Raw genomic sequence first — 25,956 nt, 5'->3', positions numbered from 1 at the left:
TAATTGGACGAATAAGTTTGATTTTCGAATAGAGAAATTCTGGGTTCCTCAGTTTGATAGTTTAAAAATTAGATATTATACCAAAAGATATCTACATGCTCTATTTACTTCTAAAAAAAAGTTTACCTGAGACAAGTAAATGGATTAGAAATAGATGATATAAAATCAAATAATGATTGATAAAAAATAAACTTGTACATATATATAAACTCATGCTTTTTATTTCCTTATTTCTAATATCTTATAATTGTACAATCTTATAATTCGTTTTCCTTTTTCAATACTTTTACACCTTTTTCAATACTTTTACATGTGCTGTTCTATTCAAGCAAACAGATGCAGCACATAAAGGCATAATGATTACAATAACATTCTTCTTGCTTTGACTCTCCTTCTATTTAAACAATATAATCGTAAAAACAGCCAAATAAAAATGCAGAATGAAATAATAAATTTTTAATCAATCTGCAATTAATCTTATCTTCCAAAATTTTACTCGATTCTTTTTCAGATCACAGTCTTATTACAAAGGCATATCAATATATCTTTTTTTTCATTGATTCAATTGCTTTTTATTTTACGATTCTTCGATCCTAATTATCTCAAATATAAGCATTTACAAATAGACAAAATTTAAACACCGTATTTCGTCTACACAAAGATACAAAAAGCATAGTATTTTAAATAACACTATGTTCTTTTTAGTAGACAGATATTAAGCTAAAATCGAAGCATAAAGTCTTCGATATGTGGAAGTGAAGGAAATATGATATTAATGCTCTAAATCAAATTTTTACAGCATATAAAATTGAAGTAGATGCTATACAAGTTTATACATAATACATTAGATTCGTAAATTCATTATGCTTATTAAAGCAAGCATTTGACAATATTTTTTTCTTTTTATGTATCGCAAAGTATTTGTCTGTGTACATACATTTATATATATTTTGTCTTGATTCAAATTTTTCACGGGAAATGTATTTGCGGTTTACCTACCGAATGGATTTAAATTTCTGTTGTAATCATCATCGTTGCCAGCCCGATCATTATCATTATCATCATCGTCTTTAAAAGGATTATTCGCGTCGTCATCGTCATCATCGTTAGCAAAAGGATTTTTAGATTCATCATAATCGTCAGTTTCAAAGGGATTTGATGGCACAATAGGGGTTTTCGAAACAAAGGACTTGTCGATTGGCGATGACTTTGGTGTAGTACTGTTTAAGATGCGGGCTTCTCTAATCGGCACCGGCGAAGCTTTAGCAGAGTTACCGCGTGGCGTCGATAAACCACTTCCCGTTCCTGATATATTCGCCTCCAACGATGAAGAATACATATCTGGCTTGACAAAATTACGGAAACGCTCTTCTGTTATTAATGTAGGAACGTCATATCCAGCTCGTCGAGGCTCTATTTTTCCTGTTAGAAAAATGCGAAAACATATTGATTAGTTATTTGAAGATTATAAGTAAAAAGGATATATGAAAGATGACTTGTAACTCATCGGTAATAAAATAAATGCATACATATAAGTGTGATATTAAAGTATACCTGAGATAGAACTCTTTCCTTCATTTAATCTGAGTCTCGCTTCTGCACCTGGACCATAATTTAACTTAGGTTCCTCCAATTTGGTCGGTGTAGGTAATGATTTGTCTGTATCAGTGATTACTGTTAATTTTTTAAAAACGCCTCTACCAAAATAATCAGCTACTAAGGAAAATGGATCTTCTGCTCGATCGAGAAGACTGTGGAAAGTTTCATGTAAATCTCTTGATTGTTCTTGCGCTCTTATAATATCCAGTAGTTTCTTGTTATTTGGCAAGCAGGCCGGGCATTCGTTTTCATTTTCCGAAAAGCTTTGAAAACAACTATCCAGAAAAAGGTATAAAATGAAATAAATTATATGATAGTAAATTCATATACCATAATACAAATAAGAATAGTATTAAAAAAAACTGAACCCACTGTTGATGATAAGAATGTTGACACATGAAATGCACAGATGGCAATTCCAATTGATGATGACACGCGCTACATCGTGATCCTTGAAAAATTATTGTATTATTCTTTATTGCTTCTATTTGTTCCCGCAATTTAAGAGTATCAGCTCTATATTTCTCTGTTAATTCCGTATCAGCTTGAGTTTGCTCATTTTCCGTTCGCAATACACTGCACAAATAACTTCTAACGTCTCCCAGTGTGCAGGTTAATGATGTAGAAATTGCGTCAATGACCATTAAAGGAGATAATAGTCTTTCTTGAGCTGTAATGATATTTTTATATATACAATAACAAAACAATATTTTCCAATGTATTTGATTGAATTCAATTGATATTCTACAAATATATGTACCGATATAAGCTAATATATCCGCGAGAAGTTTTGTTGGTGCATCCTTGTTTTTAGCCACACTCCATAAAGCTTGTACCCATAGATTAGGATCCTGGTGACCGAATCTTTTGCAGGTAGCGAGGACTTGTTCGCTATCTCCCTCGCATAAATGAAATCTTAATATTTCTTGATATCTAAAGATAATAGATAGAAAAAGATAATAGATAAAAAAATGTATTTATAAATATTTATATGTTATATAATTATTTATACAATCACATCTTACAGCTTGCTTTCTTCGTAAAGGAAAAGTAATCCTTTTCTGAAATTATGTTGATGACAAAGTATTAATATTTGGTCTTTATCATAACGGGCCTCAGAATTCTGCAGAAGTCGTACAACTTTCTGTTCATATTGTAATTTAGCTACATCGTTATCTAATGCCGACCAAACATGTAAATAATGTTCCACTAAGGTGTTGTAAATAAGTGTACTCCATCTATGAAAAATATGAAAAAGATAAAGAATTAATTTCAAAAAAATATATGCATTCTTTTTATCGTGAAGAATAATAACCTTGTATCTGATTTAACTAAATGCTCTAAGAATTCTACAAGTCGTTCAGAATTATTTAGAAATAAATGAATAAAATCTTCTGGACTAGCTTTATCAACACGCTGTTCTGTATAACCATTCAAAGCTTCCTATAACAATAAAAGAATTCATAAATTTCCATCCTTTAGATTTTTCTCAGATAATAACTTAGTCTAAACGTATAAAATTTAAATATATATATATTTATACCTGATCTACAAGAGGTTTGTTGGATGGTTTATAATTTGTGCATAAGGCTTTCAAAAATTGTGTGGATTCATTTGGCACATTTTCTATTAAGATATTTCCATATTTCTTCATATTAGCTTCCGCCTGAATAATTTTTAAACCATTTCTTTAATATAAATATTTATCATTTTTTGTAGAAATTTATGTGTAAATACGTCGTACCTCTTCGAATTCTAAAGTTGCCATGTATTCTAAAGCCTTTTTATATTCTTGTTTGTCTTCGATTTGAATACGAAGATACCATTCGTGTTTACCGTGTTTTTGTGCAAGTAGGAGGGCATCCTCCGGTGATGCTTGTCGGCAAACTTTTATCGCTATTTCCACATCAAAATCAACTTCACGATCTTTAGTCTAAATTTATAAGGCAATGTAATAAAAAAATAAATAAATATATATATATATTGCAGAGCGCTAGTATGTATATTATACAGATATATTAACAAATATTTAGTTTTGCATGTAATATAACTTACCATAATAAATTCTTTTAACTTATCGGTATGATTAAGCTTAGTGTAACAATTTAATAACAATGTAGTATGATCCTCTGTTGCTTGTCCGTTTTTATGCAGTGCTTGCAAATACGTCGTCAAATTATCGATATGTTGAGAATCCAAAAATTTTCTTATCACGTAAGATGGTTCCAGTTTGCCTATAGTCTTTATATATTGCTCTATAGCGCCATTATGATCCCCTTTGGAATATAAGTGATCTCCATATTGACGGAAAATGTCTATGAGACCTTCTGCATCATATTGCTGATTTTTAGCTATTCTATGATAGCATAAAGTTATATTATTAAAATTGTTGTAATGCTTTAATGTAATTACAATTAAATTAATATATCTGACATACCTTATAGAAACATCATACAAATTCTTTTTAAAAAGCAACGCTAATTTAGATTGTAAATCTTTTTCATCTAAATGATACAATTTATTATCTCCACTAAGTATAAAAAATCCACCCCACTCGGACAAGACTGCTTGGACAGACACCATCGGCGCAGAGAACACGATAAACTTGTTTTGAATATCAAGCACAGTAATAATATGCTTATCGACACCAGGAGGTATCGGTTCTATCGTGCTACGGAAATTTCAGATATGCTTTATAACATAAATATAAAACAATTACAAGAGAAAATACACGCATGTATTCATTACTTGGGTTTGGCAGATATAGTTGTCGTTCTTGGAACATTCGCAGCTTCTTTCGCCACTATCACCAAATAAGTCCTAAACCATTCTAGCATTATCTTTTGACCCTCCACTGCATAACACGGACCTCTACCATCTGGGGTGTAACAATAAATAGCCTGAAAATTTTGTTCTTTTGAAAAATGGATGCAAAATGTAATGTAAAACACAAGCACAAAGCAACACATGTCTGACGTACATCATTACGTCCAATCATAAAGTGACTGTCTTGCATAGACTCGGCGAGCACGCTGCATTTTCGCGCGCAACCCATGGTATCCAAAGTAGATTTAAATTCCTTATCCTTAACGGTAATATTATACAGGAACACGCTGTTTTGCATAGCAACAAATAGATATGTCTGCTTACCAGTTGCTCGTATCGCGAGGCCAGTAATAGACAGATTGGCGTCTTTCAAGACTTTTATTTTGTTCTTTCTTTCTCGAGTGAGATCGCCTCTAAAAAGAATTTAATTCAAGATTGCTATAATAAAATATATTGCATAAGAAAATAGCATGCTAGTTTCTAATATTAATGATATCCAATATAAAAACAAGAAATAACAAAAAAACTATTTACCTGTACAACATTATAGAGCCATCCCCAAATCCGATAGCCATTAATGTAAGACTAGTATGTACACACAAAGCTGTTGGTGGAACTGCTCTGTAGCTAGGTATGGCTCTGCTTATTCGAACGCATGTTGGATTACCTTGTTTATCAAGCTTGGCCAAGTTCCAAACCTTTATAGTAGGATTGCATCCAGGCTCGTCCTCCTATTAATACATTCAAACAAATTAAAATTATATATATTTCTTATTTATCTAATCTTTAATCTGGTAATTTATTGTTTACAGGATATTTGATAAGTAATGATAAATCTTTCATGGGGACAGAATAGACTAAACTGAGAAGAAAAATCGTCTTATCATTTTGCAATTTTTAGTTAATAAGATATTAATTGCTAAAAATTACCGAAAGTTGATCTTCAATAATTTTTTTACTCAAATACTATCAATTTTACAGAAAGACTGTAAGAGACAAAAATTATTTATTTTCTTCTCATAAAGTTCTGAGAATTTTTTCAGAATTTTTTAATACCATATTTTCTCATGTCGATAAAAATAAGAAAATGCAGTACGAAAAAGTTGATAAAAAATTACGAAAAAATTCTTTGTTAGTATTTGAGTAAAAGTTTATTGAAGACTAATTTTTGACAAATTTTAGTAATTAATATCTTATTTACTATTGCGAAAATTATAAAATGGTAAAGGACTTTTCTTCTCAGTTTAGTCCATTCTGCTCCTGTGCGAAAGATTTATCATTACTTATCAAATACCCTGTATACATGATTAAAAATATATCATAGCAGAAGAGATCATAGAAGAGATCATAGCACTCTTACACCAATAGTAAACAGAAAAGTGGAATGTTGGACTTGCTGTGCCAATATCAGAGTGATTTCATAAGCTCGAAAGGTTGTGATTTCGTACAACCTGTTTATCAAATGTACATTGCCTATGTTATCCCCGAATACCAGATTGCCATTGCCACTGGTAGCTGCCGCAACTTGCGCATCCTGTAGAAGAAATGTAAAAATAACCAGAAGCTTGTTCCTCTCTACGACAAAGATGTATGACAGTCAAATAACATTTGATGCTTCCCAGCAAGAAACACAGTGTAATACAATGATCATTTCTTTGTTAAATTGGCAAACAACATGGATGTAACTCAGTGTTACATTGTATCATTCGTGCTGGGAAGTAACTATTATTATCTCAATATGCAAAAAGATCAACTCACCCCGAACGCTGTCGCGATCTTCCCCGCGTCAACTTCCTTTTTCAAGTCGAAGAAATTAAAGCGTCTCCACTAAAACGACAATTAAGATTTATGTTGACGTTATAGGTTATCTCGAACGTCCAGTGAGAAAAAGACGGATCGAGACGAGTTGCAAAGAAATAATGAAAACAACTGACCTCCAGAAACGCCATGATATATGAACGAAGCGACGCTTGTTACATATATTCGGAGAGAATTGTAGGTCCTACGGTTTGTGTACAGACTTTTGACAGCGACACGTACAATCGATCCGCTGTCTCTCGTTCCCTGTCAGCTGTTCGCGTCGTTCTCGGCAGCACGTGTTGCGCGCGTGCGCGCGGAGTTTCCTTACCCACGTGAAGTTAACTACAGGTTGAAGAATTCTTACGCTAGGTGGCGACACTGACGCAGTTAGACGGTTGCGCCTCCAGCGGTGAGACGGAAAAGTTTTCAATCCTCGCCCGCGAGTTAGTTCGAGTGCGCGCATTAAACTTTATCGTATCTCATTTACGTGGTTAAGTAACGAGAGCAGTAATTAAAAATGTTTAGCAGAGCGTTTTGCAGAAATGGAAAATCGCATCCTTGGAAAAGAGATAAGAGGTCCGCAGGTATCGTTGCTTTTCTCATTTCTTATCAATTCGTATGTTATAATCCGAGCTGATTTCTTGCATCAAGTTTTAATGGCGACCAATAGCACTTTCGCAATGAACGTTTTAGCGTTCCTGAGATGTATTTAAGGTCTACTTTAAATGATCGATAATTCAGGCGACAGAATATCCATTTATAATTTTATGCGTCGTAATTTGAAAATGTCATTAAAGAAATTCTGACATGAATATACAATTATAGAATATACATATTATATTAAAATTCGGAATTATAGAATACAAAATATATATTATATATTAGAAATATTGAATATACATTAAAATGTACATTATATATCTAAAATTTCTGAAATGTTAATTAATTTTCTTTAAATAACTACTGCATAATAAAAATAAAAGCATTATTAAATAAATATAATTAAATGTATAGAATATCGAATTATTTTAATCATAATTTTTTAAACCATATATTTTGACGTACCTCAGTAAAAATATGACGAATCGTAGATCGTCTAAAGTGGTTTCAATGACTGAAACAATACACGAATTCAATATATATGTCGTATTTTAATAAAAACTGAATCAATTTAACGTTATTCCAATGGGATTTGCAATTCCGTTGCAGTCTGCAATTTTTGTTTAAAAGAGAAACTCTTCGCAATCTCTTCCTGTAAGTCGATACTTCTCTGTTTCCACTTAGAAGTTCGGGAGATCTTGAATTTCTCGCGTATTTTGGAATCGCGGATTACGATGAAATCAAATATCCGCGTCCGCGATGATACTCGTTTACGTCCATTTACGTCGACATAGCGATTCGACGTTCGATTAGGTCGGAAGGGCGAAAGGGTTACAAAAGAGGCCGCGACGAAGCGGCATGCCGGTGCAATGCTGGAGTACAATTTTCGAGACGAGGAGACGAGCTGGTCTCACCTCATCTCGATTCGACTCCCACTGCAATAGCATCTCGCCTCGTACGCTCTCGCATCGAGATAAGACGTAAGTTCTGTTATATTTGTTAAAAAGGACGAACAATTAAGTGTTTCGATGTTTGTGGGGCGGGCGTGTCCGTGTGTATGTGTGTGTTAATTGTTGCTTTACAGAGCTGTGCGCGGGACGTAGACTCTCGAGAAGACTGGTCGTAAATTCCTTGAAAATCGGATCGTTATTTCCGACGACGAATTATATCTAGAAATTCCGGACAAATTCTGCGAGGGACGAGGGGGCTGCCTCTCTCTCTCTCTCTTTCTCTCTCTCTCTCTCTCTCTCTCTCTCTCTCTCTCTCTCTTATATTACAAAGTAACAGATAGATCTCTCGCACGTGTAACACATCATCGACGCAAACATCAGATCGGCAACGACGATTTACAAAACGGAGCTAAGCGTTTCGACAATCCTTTTCTCGTTGGTCGTGTTGCTCCTCGATTCGTATTTCAGCCGCACTTATGTACTTAACAATTTTAATTATCACTTAATTGCGACGTGTCGATTCGGAGCCTTTATTTACAGATAAATCGTGAAGCAAAATATCGCTTCGAAATTTAGAGTTAGACGATCGCGATTGCGGCACTAAATATGCGAAAATCCATCTCTTTCTTTCTCCCTCTCCCTCTCTCTTTTTCGCTAAATGTTGCTCAGAAACGGAAAGCTCAAAGCAGACAACTCCTTTGCAGATTTTATGAGAGCCTTCCAATTTTCAAATATCTTTTTCGACAAAATAGCGCGAAAATTGTACGTCGTGATACGCTTCCTTTGGATCCTGCCAGAGTTATGACAATTATATATCCTCTTTTCGCATGCAAATAAAAATCACTGAATATCTGCCATCGATCGTTTGTATGATTAATTTGACTACTCGGAATTAGAATGCTGTTCTAGTAATTTAAAAATAAATACAAGAAACTATAATATATTTAGGAATAAAACATTGGGAAGCTTTTTGGCATTACGCAGCGCGTAAATCTTGAGAACAAAATAGCCAATTACGCGAGATTTTACTTTTAGATTTACAATAAATAATAAACGGTTTATTAGTTTTATATATATATATATATAAATTTCTGAATTCTTGGAATTTTAGTGCTTTAAATTTATTGTTAATTTCGAATCTTTTTGGATTGGAACATTTTTTTCTTTTTTAAAAAAAAAGGAGAAACGGCGATATCTATCTTTTCACTTAAGATTTCGCAGCAATACTACTTGTGGTCTAGTTTCGAGATTCAATCTCGAAAGTCAGAAAAGGATCGGATCCATGTGAGATAAGAACACGACGTACGAGTTCCGCACTGCGAACACAGAGCAATGAGCTCTATCACGTCATATCACATGTTTGTACATACGTATCGTGTGCTCGCGTTAAGAAGAATTCTATAAATGCGAAACCTACGTGAGACTTTTCCAAGGGGAAAGGGTGAAGGGGAGAAGAAAAAGAAAACAACGGGTCATCCCGTTCTCGTCCCCCTGAGAGATCTCAGTCACTGAAATTTCGATTGCTTCCTTGGACGCCGACAGCAACACGACCGGATCGTTTAACTTTGTCAGAGAGCGGCAGATTCTTGAATAATGCGTGTCGCTTGTACTCGAATGACGATCGAACCGATCGTTTTGGCTCCGGAGTTATAATCTCCCGAAGAAATTTCAATCCGCCGCTCTCAAAGAGTTAAACGGTGTTCGTGGACTCGCGCACTCGCGTGTGCAACTTGTGTGTACTTTAGTCCACTATATTCTAGTACGATAGACGTGTAGCTGGTTGTGACGCGGAATACAGAAAATCATCCCTTATGTCTATTTTCAATTACATCATGTATGGAAGTGTTACAAAGTCCTCCGGCAATGATCCTTGAAAATGTCGCTACTAGTCGGTCTATCCCTTTTTAGATACTCTTTTTTACTTTTCCTCTATTCTTTTTGTTCTTACTTTCTCTTTTGCGCTCTCTCTCTCTCTCTCTCTCTTTCTCTCTCTAAAAGCACGGATGGTGCCATCCTTGTTTCGTTTTAAGTACAGACAAAAAAATGCAACTAGAAAAACCAGAGTTCGCTTCGTAACGACGGAAGGTACAGTGAAAACCGATAGTCGCATCCCTCTTTTGCCCGTTGCGATCTGGAAATTGCGGGTTTATCGAAAATATTTTCATCAGTGTTCCATTACACTTGTGCGTCCACCAGTAGGATAAAAGCCCGTATTCTAGAGGCACATTTAGCGTCGCAAACGTGACCGTCCGCTTCTCGTCTCTCTTTCTCTTCCTCTAACACACATACACACGCACACACGCACACACACACACACACACACATACGTACACACACAATACATACATTCACATACACATACAAACACGCAGTTGTTATAAATGTATATCCATCCTGAACAGATTGGATGAACGTAACACGACAATCGGACGGCCGGGTTTGTGCCTAAATTTGCAACGACAAATTACGAATCCACATGAAGCATTGACAAAAGAGTTATCGCGTCATCAATAAAAATTTTCCATTTCTTTTTCTTTCGCAAAGAGACTCGGAAAACCGTGATATACAAGTGGCGTGCAAAAGTTTCCGGCCAGTGACATTTTGTACTTTAATTTATTAAGAAAGCCTGATAAAATTTTTATCATTCTCGGGATATTGATACAAGATTTCATTACCCACATCCTATCCTAATACTCGAAATGGTTAAAATTTTATCAGGCTTTTTTTATAAATTAGAATACAAAATGTTACTGGTCGAAAATTTTTGCACGCCACTGTATATTGTTCTACTTATCCTTCTTCCGCATCCATATCATGCAAAATTTAATTCGCAAAGTCGTTGTTGCATTGTTCGCTTTTGCAACTTTTTGTTCATTCACGATTACAAATCGCCGTATTCGTATCTTCACGTATATACCTCGAAATTATCTCTTATTATTTTCGCATAACTTGCCGTAAATTGGAATTAAGCGCGGATAAGCGAGAGGAAGGAAAGGAGAGTCCATATGAAACGATTGAAGGGAGATATCGAGAAATGCAGGATAGGGCGTGGGAGATGACGATTAGTTGGTTCATTGTTCAGCGGTTCGTGGTTTTACAGACAGAAAATGCACTTTCGCTAATTATTACTCTTCCACTTTTTTTCCACGATCGTCGTCGTCGTCATCGTCGTCGTCGTCGTCGTTGTCGTTGTCGTTGCAGTGTAGTCGCCCGACTCCGTGCATACGTTTTTTTACGAAACATTTAGTTTATACACGTATGTATGTATATATATATATATATATTTTTATACATATATCTTTACAAACAGGAAACGATCAGACGATGGGACCCGCAGTCGCGTGGCCCGAGAACACCGAGCATTACCTCACATAAAGTCGCGAGAACGACTGGACAGAGCTTTGCTTCTCTTTTGTTTCTTATCGAACAATAAAATGTCTCTTTCGTACGCCTTACGCGCTACTTATGCAACCGAAAAGTCAAGGATACCTTATTTTTATCTTTAAGGAGACACCAGGTGTATGTACAGTTCCCGCACAATTGCATTTAATTGCGTTTAAGGATGCACTTTTTTTTGTAAAATACAGTAATAATCATTTTCGCTCTTTCTCTCGCTTTCTCTCTCTTTCTCTCTCTCTCTCTCTCTCTCTCTCTCTTTCTCTCTCTCACGTAATAGTATATTCTCCTTAGAGATTTCTCTTCCTATTTCTCTCTCTTTCATTTCTTCCGCAGAATTATACAATAAAATATCACAGTTCTGTTCGTACCACGCAATAATTAATATATTGTTTTTCCTTATTCGCTTATACGCGCGTCCTCTCTCTCTCTCCCTCTCTCTCACACACATACACACACACACACACACACACTCTCACGCAACATACGCACTTCAACGTACACGCACATGCGTTCTTTTTATCAGTTGCCTTCCTCGTCAGACGCATTTTTTCTCCTAAGAGTGCGTTGTAACACACAGAGATGTGGACACGCATTTGTATGCGCGCACGCGTATATATTTATTTATTTATTTCCTCGCTTTTCCTCTCGACGACTAATGGTTACGCAAGGTATGCTGGTTGTAGAAACATTCATTTACAACTTGTATACTTGAAGTATATAGTAATAATAACTATTGCCGAAAGAGAGAACGATATATAAAGAGTGAGGTTGCGAAGCCTTTTTCTCCAAGATGGTATAATCTGATGGATCTCGTTGCTGTGAATATTCGCGTACAGATACGCATTTAATTAAAAGAATATACAATACGTACAGTTCTCGATCTTGCTACGAGATCGTAGTATACAGTCTCTATCTTATATATGCTCTTATTAAATCATTTCTAATAATGCAAATGTGTGTCCTCGCTACGCAATTTGTCCCGAAGAGAGAATGTCGATATTTTTCCGTTTTACATCTATAGACACGGCGATTGACACGCGGACTATAAATTATTGCTTGGAATACGAAATTTATTTGCGTTAAACGATCGACATCCGCTCGTCGATATCGTCCGTTAACCCTATCGTTCTCCATGTCGAAAGACTTCGTGTCGAACCCCCCTCCCTCTCCTGTGCTTCCTAAGTATTGCTAAAAGAGTGTACTCTATTATATCTTTCCCTTTTCGCGTCTGCCAAAAGATCGTTGTCATTCGAAGGAACTGATCGCGCGCGAGTAGCAAAGAACAACTTCGTCAATCGGTACGTCCCGCAAATACCTTTCAATTTTACGAATATCACGTACTTTTCTTTCGTTAATTTTCGTTAATTATTGCTCCCCCCCCCCCCATCCTCCGAAACACTCTTTTTCGTGTCGTAAGGATAAACGAAAAGTTTTCCCTTTGACTTTTAGTATGTCGTAACGCGTGAACCTCCTTGCCCTTGTATGATATATGTATACACGACGAAAGATAAGAATAATTGGACGGCATCTGTCCGCGAAGTGTTCGCGCGCGGCGCGCTGGGAATCGAGTGCGCTCGAGTGTCTCGTGAAATTTATCGTAATCGAATGTAAGAAACGAGAGACAGAGGATTGCGACAGAGAATCAGCGAAGGATGAAATGATTCGAGCGGCGTACAACGGAAACGAAATGGCGCACGACAGAAGGGAGAGTCGCGGCAATGATTAGCGAAGGGGGAAACGATTTCCTCCAATCCTTTTCCTCCAGCAAAGAAGCGACAGGTTACGGAAAGAATGTATCGCTCCAAGCGTGCAGCGCCGTTTCTATCTTTGTCATTGAAATTAAAAAAAAAATCTACATTCTATTTGCCTCTCTCTAATATCTCCTTTACATAATTTTGACGAAACAAATAGATCATTCCAGTTAATAAGGAGAAAGTTCATCATGCCACGAAAAGAAAATGCGCTGGAAACGCGATTAAGAGTAAAATCCATTTTCTGAAGAGAGTCGTTTCGTTTTATTCTTCCGTGTAACTTGTGCTTCATAATCCGTAAGTACGCGTGAGTGTGTGCGAGTAACTTACGTGAGAGGAGAGACACGATGTATTCATTTTTTTTTTAATAATAATATATTTTGACAGTGATAGTGTTTAAAAAGAAAAGGCATTAACAAAAGGCATTCTTTTATTTCAATTTTATGTCTCATCAATTTTGCATTCTTGGAATAAAAAAGTAATTTATATCAATCGACTAATTGCGAAAAGAGATCATGTATGTGTGTACTTACGGATCAATGCAGATTAAATTCAGACACGTGAAAAAGATACCTTGGTCCTAATGTGCGATCCAACATTTAATATCTCTATAGAAACATTAATGCACAGTGGACGAGGTGTATATATATTCTTGTTCCGCATCGTTTCGATGTTCATCATAAACTTTCAATCTACAAATCGAAATATGATAAATAAATGTCGTCTTTCGTAAATCAATAATCACTGGTGCAAAACAGAAATCTTAAAAACAATGGACGAAAGGAGGGATTGTAAGAGAGAGAAAGGAAAGATTGATGAGAGAGAAGGGAAAGGCCAAAACAAATTTAACCTTTTGTGTCAGAAAAATAGAGAAACAAAATAATTCAGCATCACATAAATCGAGAAACTCTCCTTTGCCTTTATTTTAACACGTGACAGTTTATTAAACGAAATAATAATAATATTAATAAAATATTAATAATAATAATAATATAATCAATGAAATTAAGGATAGGCAGAAGAAATCACATTTAAAGCGCGGGGTCGGAGTTTCTTATCTTGCATCTGTCCCTTGTTTTCATGCGAAACTATCTCTCTCTTATTTCATTTCCTATATACGTATCTCCAATAGTAAACCAGAATGATGGGTATCTGTCTATCCTTTTGCTCTACATTTCAATCGATTATATGATACTCTTTTTTTTTTAATCCCATTGTCTATTTGTCAGGATGCATGCTAGTAACTCGAGATTTCTTAATCGTACATAATCGCGGGCGTACGCGTAATTAGAAATTTGTCTGTTCTTTCTCTAGCTGCTGTTTTTTTTTTCTCTTTTTCGCGTTGACTTAATTTGGGATATCCAGAGATAGCGGGTCGCATGCCGTATTGCAAAGGAGTCTGCTACACGCAGCAAGAAAGTGTGGATCTACTTCGAACGTTCTTCTATACGCTTTAATACCCCTCGCCCCTACTCTCATTCATTGTCCTATCATCTTCTTAATAACAACGTAATAGTTTTAAACAACTTGAGCATAGGTAAGGCGCGGACGTGACATCCACGGGGTTCGCTCTCGTCGATTGAAACCGCGATTCTCTCGACACGAATAAAAAAAACGGAAATAAATTGGCACCGTTAACACCTTTCCTCGTCGTAAATTTCTACGTCGACAGTGGTGGAAATAAAAGTGGAAATAAAAGTTTTTTTTGTATACGATTAAAAATGCAAAATACAACAATCATGGTTTCCATATCCTTTACGAATTACAAACCGTAACTCGGATTTAACGATTGATCACGCGGGAACCCCGAAGGAGAGCGCGTCTAACGCCGTAACAACAAATTATCTACAATGGTCGCATATACATGTTCATCTTTCTCCCTTTCTCTTTCTTTCCCTCCCTCCCTCCTTCTCCTCTTTTTCTTCCTCACGCGCACACGCATACGCACGCAACAGATTATACATAAGATTATTTAGATATTAGGAAAGGTACTTAGAATATCTTCATTATTAGAGTCTGTTTTTTTCTTTACCTTACACACCTACTAAATATCGATCAAAATATTAATCAATTTTAATAATAATAATATTATTAATAATAATAATAATAGTAATAATAATGCAAATAAAAATAATATAATATAATAATAATGATGATCGAGATGACAATAATGATGATGCTGATAAAGATGATGACGCTGGTGATGATAATAATTATTTCTTTATTTACGCATTTGTATATACGTATATACATATATTAATTTATTAATTAATATATGAATATACTTATTTATTTATAGCACCTATTTACAAAGAGGTCTCCGTGCGGCTCTCTTACAGTATGTGCGTGATGCTTTTTTATATATATATATATATATTATATATATATATATATACACATATATATTTTTTACAAGAGTATATATACATATATATATACATATATATACATATATATATATATATATATATTGTATCCATATATATTTCTAAACGAGATTCTCGTGTATCTCTTTATTTATATGCCAGTCTTCGCGATTTTTTTATAACTTCTCTTCGTTATTACTGGCGCTTTCACATAATCTTACGAATGTCTTTTCCATAATGCGAAAAATATAACTTTTCGCTTGTTTTTCGTATAATCTGCCTATCCGTTTTCTTCCGCGTACGTCAAGATATAATATTTGCATGTACCTTGTCCTATTGTATCTAATTCCTTATCTTATCAGTCCGCATATTCCGTATATTTCCTTTCAGTATACTTGTGTCTTTAACAACATTTGTTTTGCAAATCGTGACAAAATCCTAAATTAATTAAAATTTGAGTCACAACGAATTATCAGAGAATTAATTTTAACTAAACTGCACAAAATTACAATTTTCATAATCGTAATGTAATCGTAGTACTTTTCATTCAGTGCTCTTGAAGCATATGTAGAAAATGAGGAATGTAAAGTGAAGGAAAAGAAGTGAAACAAAAAGAGTAAAAAGAACTAAAAAAAGTAGAAGAATAAAATTGTATAATAAATCTTGGAACACATAGAATATCAAATGATAATAAACTCCAAATATATCTTTCGAGTTTAATAACGTAAAAAATAATTCCAGTTGAAACTTCGATGATCCGAAACGATTTGATAAGTACAGGTAAAGTGATAAAAAATATATCAGGGAATGTCAAAAATGGACATTATTGGGATCAAAGAACTTATAATTTAGAACGAATTTATTAAAAAATTTTCTACTCTATATAGCTCTTTGCAAAAATATAAATCATTGGTCATTTATAAATGATCTTTAACGTTTGCAACTAAAATCTTTTCTGATGAACTGAAGAGGAAACCGGCTCACAGTTCATCGTCAGTACGTATACTTTCTAACATTATGAAAGTATATCGTCCATTCGAACAAGTTAATCCATGATCGTGCTCCACTTTATCATTCAAATGTCAGCTTTAAACGGCCGGCGTCAGATCGTATGGATTATATCGCGACGAATGCGTATTGATGAAACTTTCTAGCACGTAATTGGCACGCATGATTATTGGCGAGGATTAGCACGCTGAAAAGCGTAGAGAATTTGAAACAGTCGAATAAATCGATTGTATCTTCAACTGACATAAAAAGATTAGATTTAGTTGCGTGAAAACAACGAAAGAGTTTCTTGATGACCGTTGATTATATCGATCAACAATAATTAGACCAGTATGTAAACATGTAGTCTTCGAGGAAACTACGTCACGTCAGTCTTATTATATCGAGGAATGTAAATCAAGGTTTCCAACGCGTTACACGGGTATACTGCGAAATAATATGTATGTATGATTTCAAAACGTTGGTTAAATATCGCAAACGGTAAAAATGAAACAGTTTAAGAATGATTTCAATTTTGATAATTGTGATGGAATTGTGATCGGATGCAATCTATAGAAAAAATTTAAAAAAATAATTGAATTTATCAATTCTACAGTTTCTAACTTCGATTTACCAATTATAATTAACCAATTCGAACATTAATCGGTAATCAAATCAATGAACTAATTTTATTTTAAACGAATCTGTTCTTTTCCTACGGGTAACAAATGAATTCTTGAGTTTCACCAATATATCTATATATATATATGTGTGTGTAAGTGTATATATAGATATATATATGTATGTGCGTTGTGTAAATAACATAAGCAAACGCATCTAAATTGTATATATACGGAATCGAAAGGATCATAGATAAGATAAAAAAAAAAAAAGAAAGACAAAAAAAGGGGAAGTAAGAATGTAGGGAGAGCGTAATAATTTTATAGGTCGAAAATAATTTCAATCTTCGAGCACACATCGACCTCATCTCATATTTCTTATCCATTTCCCAACGATAATTTTCGCGCTGTATTTTAATCTACTAAAAAATCACAAGGACCCTGTCCTTCTTACATACATACCTGTTTATACGTACAAGACCAACGCAAAGAAGGGGCTTCGCTCGCGAGGGATTTACTTACACCAATGTGGTGAATAAATTAGACGGATAAAGAGATCACGGAGAGGAAAACGATCGAGCTTCGATGAAGAGCCAGCGTCATGACGTACCGTGTCACGTGAAAAGCAGAAGAAAAAGGATAGAGGGAGAGCCTCAGGCCGAGGTAAAGAGCGCACGAATGCTTTCTGAGGTTAATTTCCAAAGATCAGACAGAATTACTGCTTCTCTTTGAGACCACCTAGCAACGCATGGCTCTCCATCGTGGCACTGAGATTACTGAGATTGCTTAGGTTCCCTAGATTCCCCAAGTTGCTCAGATTGCCGAGATTTGGCTGGTGGGCATAGTTCCTAATCTGATGAAGGCTGATCAGCTGATTCGGGAAGGACGTGGCGTTCTGATTGCTGGTAGTGCCGGGCGTCACCCCTGACGACGAGGACGTTGGCGACGACTTCTGCGTCGTGTTGAACGCCTCGTAGAGGTACGGTCGGGACGCCGGATGATGGCTACCAGGGTAATGCAGGTGATTCAGCGGATTTAACGGGTGCTGCATCGAAGAGATCGAATTGATCGAGATCGACGATATCGGCGTGAAGGCCGAGCTGCTGTTAGGATGATGATTCGCTCCTGGTTGAGGTGTCTGTTGCCTCGAGTCGTTCTCTATAGACTCGCCAGCGCGATGTCCGTGTCCCGGCAGTAGCATCTCCGGATTCTGATTCTGATGGTACTCTGTATGATGATGTGGCAACCTCTCGTGCAGGTCGCCGATCACTGTGTCCGGGCTAACTTTGGGCCAATAGTGGTCCTGATGGTGAGCGGTCATCGCATGTATCGACGGCCTGAGGCCCGTGCCGATGATCGGCGGTCTCTTATCCGTTCTCTCTGCGTGCTTCTGCATATGCTTCGCCAGATAGGTCTCCTGGGTGTAACTCTTACCGCAGTACTGGCAGATGTGCGTTTTCAGGTGCTTCGATTCCTTGTGCTTCGGTATGTGCTCGAGAAGACTTGGCTCATCGGAGAAGCACTTGTAACAGGAGTTACACTTGTACGGCTTGTCGGTCTGGTGGCATCGAGAATGACTCTGTAGGTTGCTCAATTGGCTGAACGCCTTCGTGCAGCCTGGATGCCGACACTTGTACGGCTTATCGCCGGTGTGCGTGCGGATGTGCTGCTGTAGATGGCTCAGCTGGGTGAACTTCCGTTGGCAAATCTCGCAACGGTACGGCTTAATGCCCAGGTGGATCCTCGTATGCTGCGACAGGTACGAGGAGTTGGCGAACGCCTTGGAGCACTGCGTGCATTTGTACGGCTTCGCTTCGCGCATATGAATCTGCGTGTGGAGCTGCAGATCCGCCTTGCTACCGAATATCTGCAAAAAGAAAAAAATACTTTGGTGTCAAAGAGAGAAACGAGTAAAATGAGAAAAAGAGAAAAAGGGGGAAAATATATATATATATGTATACACGAGTGTGCATGAGATGCGAAGAAATAAGTCATAATCGCTCTTAGAAACTCACGCCAATCGCCACTGAAGGAGACTTAATGTTTCCTTATCTAAAATGCAAATTAATAACTTCCTGCGCGCACGTGACACAGTGTACGGGACAGGAGCGTACTTCGAAATGGCAAACGTTCGTTTCTGTTACAATATGCGGCAGAACAATACGAGGGAGGAAGGGGGAAAGGATCGGTTAGGGAACAATCTCTCTCTATCGCCGCGCGACGTTCGCTTCCCTCTCGTTTCCATGACGTGCTAACCGGACACGTCGCGCCGGTATATTTATAAATAAATAAATAAACGAAAAAAAGAGGAGCACTGCCACAGTAGCTCGAGCGTATATGCACGAGGCGGGAAGAGGCTGACCTTGTCTATCACGGCCTAGCCTCGGGGCATATCCGACCGACTGGCTTCGGGTACCGCATAGAGATCCCCTCCTCTTTCTCATACTCTAGTGTGCGTATATATCCTCGCTCTTTCCTTCCTTCATCTTGCCGCCTCGCTTTGTCTCCTCCTTTATCCCCCATCATCTCATTCGCCGCCGGTTCCTCGCATGCTAGTTTCTAGTTCCTCTGATCTCATCTGACTTCTTTTTTTTTCCCCCCCCTTTTTCATACCTCTCTCCGCGACAACTTGGACAAGTCGACGATCAACGATTATTATCATCTATCCTTCCCGATATCTATCTCGATCGCGCTAAACGCTTGTCGCACGCTTGTATTATCACTATCTTGTAATACAATTCAAATGAATATTCATTTCTTATACATACATTAACCGCATGATTGAGACGTGACTGTCGCGCACAATTATCGTACTCCCATAGAATTTTCAACACATTGCGCGAAATTCATAATCGAACATCCACTTTAATTCCAATTTTATCTGTAATCTTAGAGACGATAATATGTTTTCCAATATTCCCTGGCTTTATTACAAACGTGATTAATTAATCAAACGCGATGTAACGATGCACGAGTCCTCACAGAGGACTTATCCTCCAGAGGATAATCGCGGCACAACCCTCCACCATTTTCGACCTTCTTACTTTCTTTCGAAATTTCCGTCCCCCGTCCACGATGGATCACTAATGCCGCTAAAACGTCTCATTCATCCGTAATGACGCGCGCGCATCATTACCGAATAATAACACCGGTCACGAAATCCGTGATGCTCCGAGGTAACGATCGTGCGGGTATTTCGGCTTCGTGGAAAGGGCAGCGAATTGTCTTCCGACGCCGCGGCGGACGAAGGTATCGCACCGGAATGACGTGTTGGAGTCGAAGAAACGATCCTGAACACGCGAGGAACGACAAAGCCAGTTTCCTGGCCAGTTTCGCCTCCGTTCGACCGAGGTTATTACGTAAAACGGCGGGTTCCTTTCTGAAAAACCGTCCATCGTATTCGCCACGCCCGGAGGATCTAGGGCGAGAAGGAGTCCAGGTCCTTCCCTTCGCGTGGCAAGGGCCCAAACATGGCAGGATGACCGACTCTCGTTACCGCGCTCGACGAGGGCTCTCGTTATTTCCTGCAGCTGGAAAACTTTTGGATCTCACGGTTTCGCGTAAACGATAACTCTCACTTCGAAACAATTTACGCAACCGACTATGATTAGACGGATGTCCGTATATAATATAACGGCGGTGGGAGAAGTGAACATTTTTTTTATTTCACATTTTTACAGATTAACGTTCTATCAATGTAGATTGACTTTAATATTTCTTCGGTTTAATTTATTCGTCTTTTAATTCTTAAAACTAGGAGTAAATAAAAAAATTAATTTAACCGAGATAGATATTAATCTGCATTACTGATGGAAGTGAGCACGAGGATATCGAAATATGTCAAAGTTTCTTCGAAGGAGATTACTTTGGAGATTGCTGTAAGCGTTTAAAATCCTATTATCATAGAGTGCGGTAGGCACAAAGACACACAGACATACTTGGAGTCTCGATTTTTATGACTTTACATCTTCGCGCGCTATTTAACAGAAGCAGGAAGAGCGATAATCCATGCTAACGGCAAGTTGGTTAACGATCGCTTTATGGTTGTCGTGGATCGTGATTTATTCGGTAATCGATCGACGGTCTCGCTCGAAGCTTCAACGGCTGACTTGGCGCGTCCTTTAACGGGTTAGAGCTGTTATTTTTTTTATTTCCTCCTTTCGAAACACGTCCTTGCCGGTGTCAAGTTCGCGCATAGTCCACGTAACGCGATAGTCTGTTGCGCGTCATTCTTTTCTTGTTTTTTTTTTCCCCTTTCGTTCCTTTAGCGCAGCAAATAAACGATAAATCTGAGGGCGCGGGAACAATTAGAAGAGGAGGAGATAAGAGGAAAGAGGAAATATTGTTTATGTTATTGTTTATGTGATTGTATAAATTGTTAAATCATAATCATATCTACTTCCTATTTATGATTCAAAAATGATTCAGAAATTATTTAATGTTCTCCCTTTGCAAAAACGCTGTGTAAATGTATTTACGAATGATAGTTGATTCTGTAATAGTGTTAATTAAAATAGGGAATGATAAAAAGAAAGAAAGAAAAATGTAATAAAGTTGTTCTTCAGAGCAGAACTTTAAAGTTAATCATTGCAGTTTTCTCCATCTTTTAAAAAACATGTAGTATTCGTGCAAATTTAGAGAACAATTAAATGCAGGGTCGACAAACTTATAAGTAAATATTCTGATTCTGGCTTCGTTCGCACACTCTTCGCCGTACATGATTACATATGGTAGAATAAGTGATTAGCTTAGTCAAGGTTTCCTGTCTTACGGGATATACAAATCATCGTTGTGGAATATAAATTACGTTAGTTCGTATCAATGGATCAACAAATCATCAATGCTTCTAATTGATGGACTTTAAACTCTGGGAAAATTGTTCGCTTTGCCAGCTGTGAAATTAATTTTAAATAAACGAGACAAAGTGCCATAAATCGTAATAAAAATATCAACGATTCCAAAAATGGCGATTATCAGCATTCGCGGTCTTCAAATTAAATTTTATCTCTTCTATTATAGTTGATTTAATTGCAAAATATTTGGAAGAATCGAGGAAAGCACGCTGATTGGCAGACCAAATATTCGCGTATGGAATATCTTCTCTGCGAGAACTTGGAAGAGATCTCTTGCCGTTCAATGGACTTGATTCAATTAAAGAATTTCTCGATGCAAATCACGACGGCGCCAAATAAAAATTGGCGGTTATAATTGACAGAAGGCAGTTTAGTCGACCGCGGAGATGCAAGCGCGACTTATTCGCGCAGAATTTGAAGGAAAAATTCCGTTGAAAGAAATTCCAGATTATACGATTAAATGAGAATTAATCTGTAATGCGAGCACGACGCGATGAAGCGAGCGCTGTGCGCGACGGCTCGAAGTAGTCCTGCTGAATTAAATCGGACAGTCGGAATCTCACGCCTCTCGTCCTTCTCTCTCGCGGAGAGACGGAGAGATGCGCCTTCAAGAAAAATAATAGCGATAAATTCAGAAATTACGTCGGCCAGACACTGTGCGCAGGTATGCGAAATTAGCGCCTCTAATTACGAAACCGGCGAGGAACTATGCCCGCCGGGCAACCGGCTAGTCCTCCTGTCATTTCTGATTAATCGACGTCGATTTACTTAGGCAATACTTAAGAGGCCGAGACGAAGTACATTTGCCGTGACGCAGCCGGGTATAAATCGTACACTCCGGGATCATCAGAAGGATTTTAGAAGCGCGCGTGCAAAGCCAATCTCCGCGCCATATTGCTGGTTAAATTCTCGAATCGGAATCAAGCATCGGAATCTCCCTAAGTTCTTTTTTACGAACAAAGTTTCTACTGACGAGTCGTCTCAGCCGCAACGCACGTGTAAAGTTAAATTATAAGTTTCACGATTCTTCCGATGAAGCGACGATTAATTTATCACACGCTCGCACCGCGAGTTCAATAACGATTAATCGACATATATTTATCTCATTCTATCATGTATCTAAAAGTTCAAGATGATGATCGCGCAGAGGATTTCGTCATTCAGCTCCGAGTGAGTCTGTAGAGTTTCCATAACGTTGTGATGGATGACAGTCGCTTCGCATCTCTCTAGTCTCATCTGTGTATATTTGCCGTTCCGTTTCCTCGTTTGGTTCTTCAACCTCCGCAAAGTAGTCTACGAAGTAGCCTCGGGGCCAGATCTCATAAATTCAATTTAAATATTTCGACCTTAATGATCGTCGGACGCGAGAAGGAAGGTAGAGGCGACAGTCAAGGTCGGTGTCGGCGACTCCGATAAAAGTACATTTTAATTGAGCAATTGGCAATGTCTTACTGCAGATACCTCTCTCTGCAATTTTTATATCTTTTCCTTCATATTTAATAAGTTTGTTTCGAGGACACCGAGAAGTATTCAAGGGGATTAACGAGACGCAAAGTTCAAAAGAATGTTTTAAATTTCAAAGTCCGTGGTATCTCAGAGCTCCAGCACTCGTGATCCCGCCTCACGATCCTCACGTGAATTCTTAACGATGCCTTTCGATTACGCAAGCAAAATTAGTATGTTAAAAAAATCGCATATTAATACATTTATTTCGAAATATAATATCTATGCATACGTGCAACGCATATATCATTTCCTTTCGATAAAATAAGACGTTTCAATGGTATTTAATTTTTTACAAATATTTTAAATGACTTATGAATTTATATACATATTCTACCATGCGCGCTGAAACTGATTTGCATTATCGTGCTTATAACATAAAGGCACGTGTTCACAGCTCTCCTCGGATGGTAATGTTACTCACAGCATGCCGGAATTATAAAATATTCGATAAGCCGCGAAGTCAAAATAAAACTGCCGAGATAATTAATTTTATGGAATTAAAAGGCTCCTAAATGCGATTGAGTTCGTTACGATTATCGACGTTTCACTCTCTTGCGTTTATCTCGTAAAGCCAATTCATTAAGGCGATAAAGACGTGTAGCGATCTTTTTGCAAACAAAAGCTCAAGCTTTGAAAGCGGCTTATTAATCACGTAAAACGCCATGGTGATTAAGTGGGGATGTAAAAGTCACTCAAGTTTTCAATACTTCATATACGAAATAATCGAACTTATTAAAAAATCGTGGAAACATCCAATAATTGGCTGAAGCTTGTCAACTTCACTTTAATCAACTTATCTTTTTAGACACGCGCTTGTCTTTCGGTGTATCTTTCGATTCACCGCAAATCTTACTCGATTCCTCTTATTATTTTATATTATTCAGCATATTATAATACTTTAATATTTCCACATTATAATATTTATCACAAAATTTATTGCCAAAACAATATCGTTGAAACTTGAAATTTCTTTTATAAATTATAACAATATTCCCACACGTATGATCTTCGGTTATCTAATTTGTTAATTACTATTGTATTTAATATCAACCATGAATCAGTTTATCTGTATTCGTCCTTTATTTTTATAATTACATAATTTACTATTCAATCAATAGTAATAGCTATTTCGCGATCGATAACGTCCACGAAGCGATGACATTCTGCTCCCGAGTACTTTGACGAGCCGGTTTTTTTTTTTTTTTTTTTTTTTTTTTTTTGCGAGAAACAGTTACAGAACACGCTGGGAAATTTTTCCGAGAAAGGTATTTGCGTAAATACTAGTTGGAAATCCAAGAGTTAATGAACAACACAGCGCGCGCGTTGTAGCAGCGTAACAGCTCTCTTGCTCCGGTTCTCTCCGCTCGCCCAGAGCACCGCGGATCCGGAGAGCTCGGTGACAACCTGTTGATAGGAATTTTCGTAGCCGGGTTGATGCGTCGGGTCAAAATCAACCCAGCAACGCGATAAAGTACAAGCGCTGCTTGCCGCTGATACTCGGATAATTGCGGCGATGCGCGCATACGCGAGAGATAATTTCGAAACGCTTCGGAATGCTCTCCGCAGACTCGCGCGTTGCCGGGGCAAAACGGAAATAATTTTTCAAAGCGAAAAGCACTCGCGAAATGGCAGGGTCTACGGGAGTTTCAGATTCATCGAAGAGAGAGAGAGAGAGAGAGAGAGAGAAGCGGCGGTTACGTAGCTGTCGATTAACTGCCGAGACATTACCGTATCTCCTGACAACGTTGAAATACAAAGTGATTCGGAATCAACAACCGAAACTGAGCGGAATTAAGGAATGATTTAATGAAAGAAAGTGAAAGTATCGAGCAAGTATAATCACGTTCGGAGATTTATCTGGTATAATAAATGTAAGAGTTACTGACTTATATCGCGAATAATCAAAATTCTTAACGATCCTAAATTATTTAATATATATGTATATATATATATATATATACTTAAAGAAATAGGAGAATAAAAGTAAATTCTCACAATTTCGAAGACTTATTTAAAAAGTATTATATATGTCGAGCCGATAAAAGTATTTATGACTCATTCTTTCTTCGTCTCTCTTTCCTGTCCGACCTCTCTCTCTTTTTCTCTTTAACGTATCCCAAAAATCCTCGAACTCGTGCATAAAATTATAATAAATTTGAAAGAATTGCAGCTGGTGAATTGTGGCCTCGTTAAAAAATTTAAATTAGTTGCAAATCTCAGTCATGCCGGACACGTGTCATGTAGGACAATCCGGCGTCTGACAGCGACACGATTATGGTTATCGGGCGACACCACGCTCGAACAGTTTAGATCGTCTATAATACCAACGATAAAAAGTCTGTTTGCGATAAAATTCTCCAAAATTTTTTCATTTGAAAAAAATTAAATATATATTCAAGTATTAGAGAGAGAGAGAGAGAGAGAGAGAGAGAGAGAGAGAAAGCAAAGACGCTACATTATTAGATATCAAAGGAGCAATGGTAATCCAATCCCTTGAGTTAACATTTTGAGTTAATAACTTTTTTTACTTTCATGTGTCAAAATATGAATTGATTTATTTCTGTGATTAGTTTCAATGTAAACATCATCCATATTAATGTATACATTTAATAAATAATAAATTAAATCTGTCAAATTGAATATCTCGCTTAATATTATCATTTTCTTAAACTAAATTGGTTGAATTAAATTAGCATATC

At 37.1% G+C, this 25,956-nt stretch overlaps 2 protein-coding genes across 3 annotated transcripts in view; both read right to left on the bottom strand.

Moving 5' to 3' along the window:
* Nucleotides 1–199: 199 nt before the first annotated feature.
* Nucleotides 200–6,534, bottom strand: Vps11 (vacuolar protein sorting 11). Its single transcript, XM_011063323.2, has 16 exons — nucleotides 6,360–6,534; nucleotides 6,184–6,252; nucleotides 5,786–5,959; nucleotides 4,960–5,156; nucleotides 4,580–4,838; nucleotides 4,348–4,499; nucleotides 4,037–4,270; nucleotides 3,655–3,955; nucleotides 3,344–3,532; nucleotides 3,143–3,265; nucleotides 2,915–3,042; nucleotides 2,625–2,837; nucleotides 2,360–2,532; nucleotides 1,972–2,269; nucleotides 1,555–1,874; nucleotides 200–1,422 (listed from the first exon to the last, which is right to left on the bottom strand). Exons 1-16 carry the CDS (start codon nucleotides 6,372–6,374, stop codon nucleotides 992–994), a joined length of 3,276 nt encoding a protein of 1,091 aa, XP_011061625.2. The 5' UTR covers nucleotides 6,375–6,534; the 3' UTR covers nucleotides 200–991.
* Nucleotides 6,535–7,799: 1,265 nt separating this feature from the next.
* LOC105150316 (zinc finger protein rotund) overlaps nucleotides 7,800–25,956 on the bottom strand; it is a 165,639-nt gene continuing 147,482 nt past the window's right edge. For both annotated transcript variants that reach the window (XM_011063321.2, XM_087410735.1), the window contains exon 6: nucleotides 7,800–18,765. In XM_011063321.2, the coding sequence (XP_011061623.1) occupies nucleotides 17,614–18,765 (1,152 nt within the window). In that variant the 3' untranslated portion in view covers nucleotides 7,800–17,613. The remainder of the gene's footprint in view (nucleotides 18,766–25,956) is intronic.

The sequence above is a fragment of the Acromyrmex echinatior genome, chromosome 10 (genome assembly GCF_024713525.1).
Source record: "Acromyrmex echinatior isolate Ae372 chromosome 10, ASM2471352v2, whole genome shotgun sequence".
Taxonomy (NCBI): Eukaryota; Metazoa; Arthropoda; class Insecta; order Hymenoptera; family Formicidae; genus Acromyrmex; species Acromyrmex echinatior.
The sequence above is the reverse complement of the archived record's forward strand: the minus strand, read 5'-3'. Positions and strand labels throughout refer to the sequence as shown.

Coding starts and splice junctions, on each gene's coding strand:
- Vps11 (XM_011063323.2), bottom strand. Junction 4,500..4,579: donor TTATGATTGGACGTAATGAT/GTACGTCAGACA, acceptor CAAAATTTTCAG/GCTATTTATTGTTACACCCC. Junction 1,875..1,971: donor CAACATTCTTATCATCAACA/GTGGGTTCAGTT, acceptor TTTTCTGGATAG/TTGTTTTCAAAGCTTTTCGG.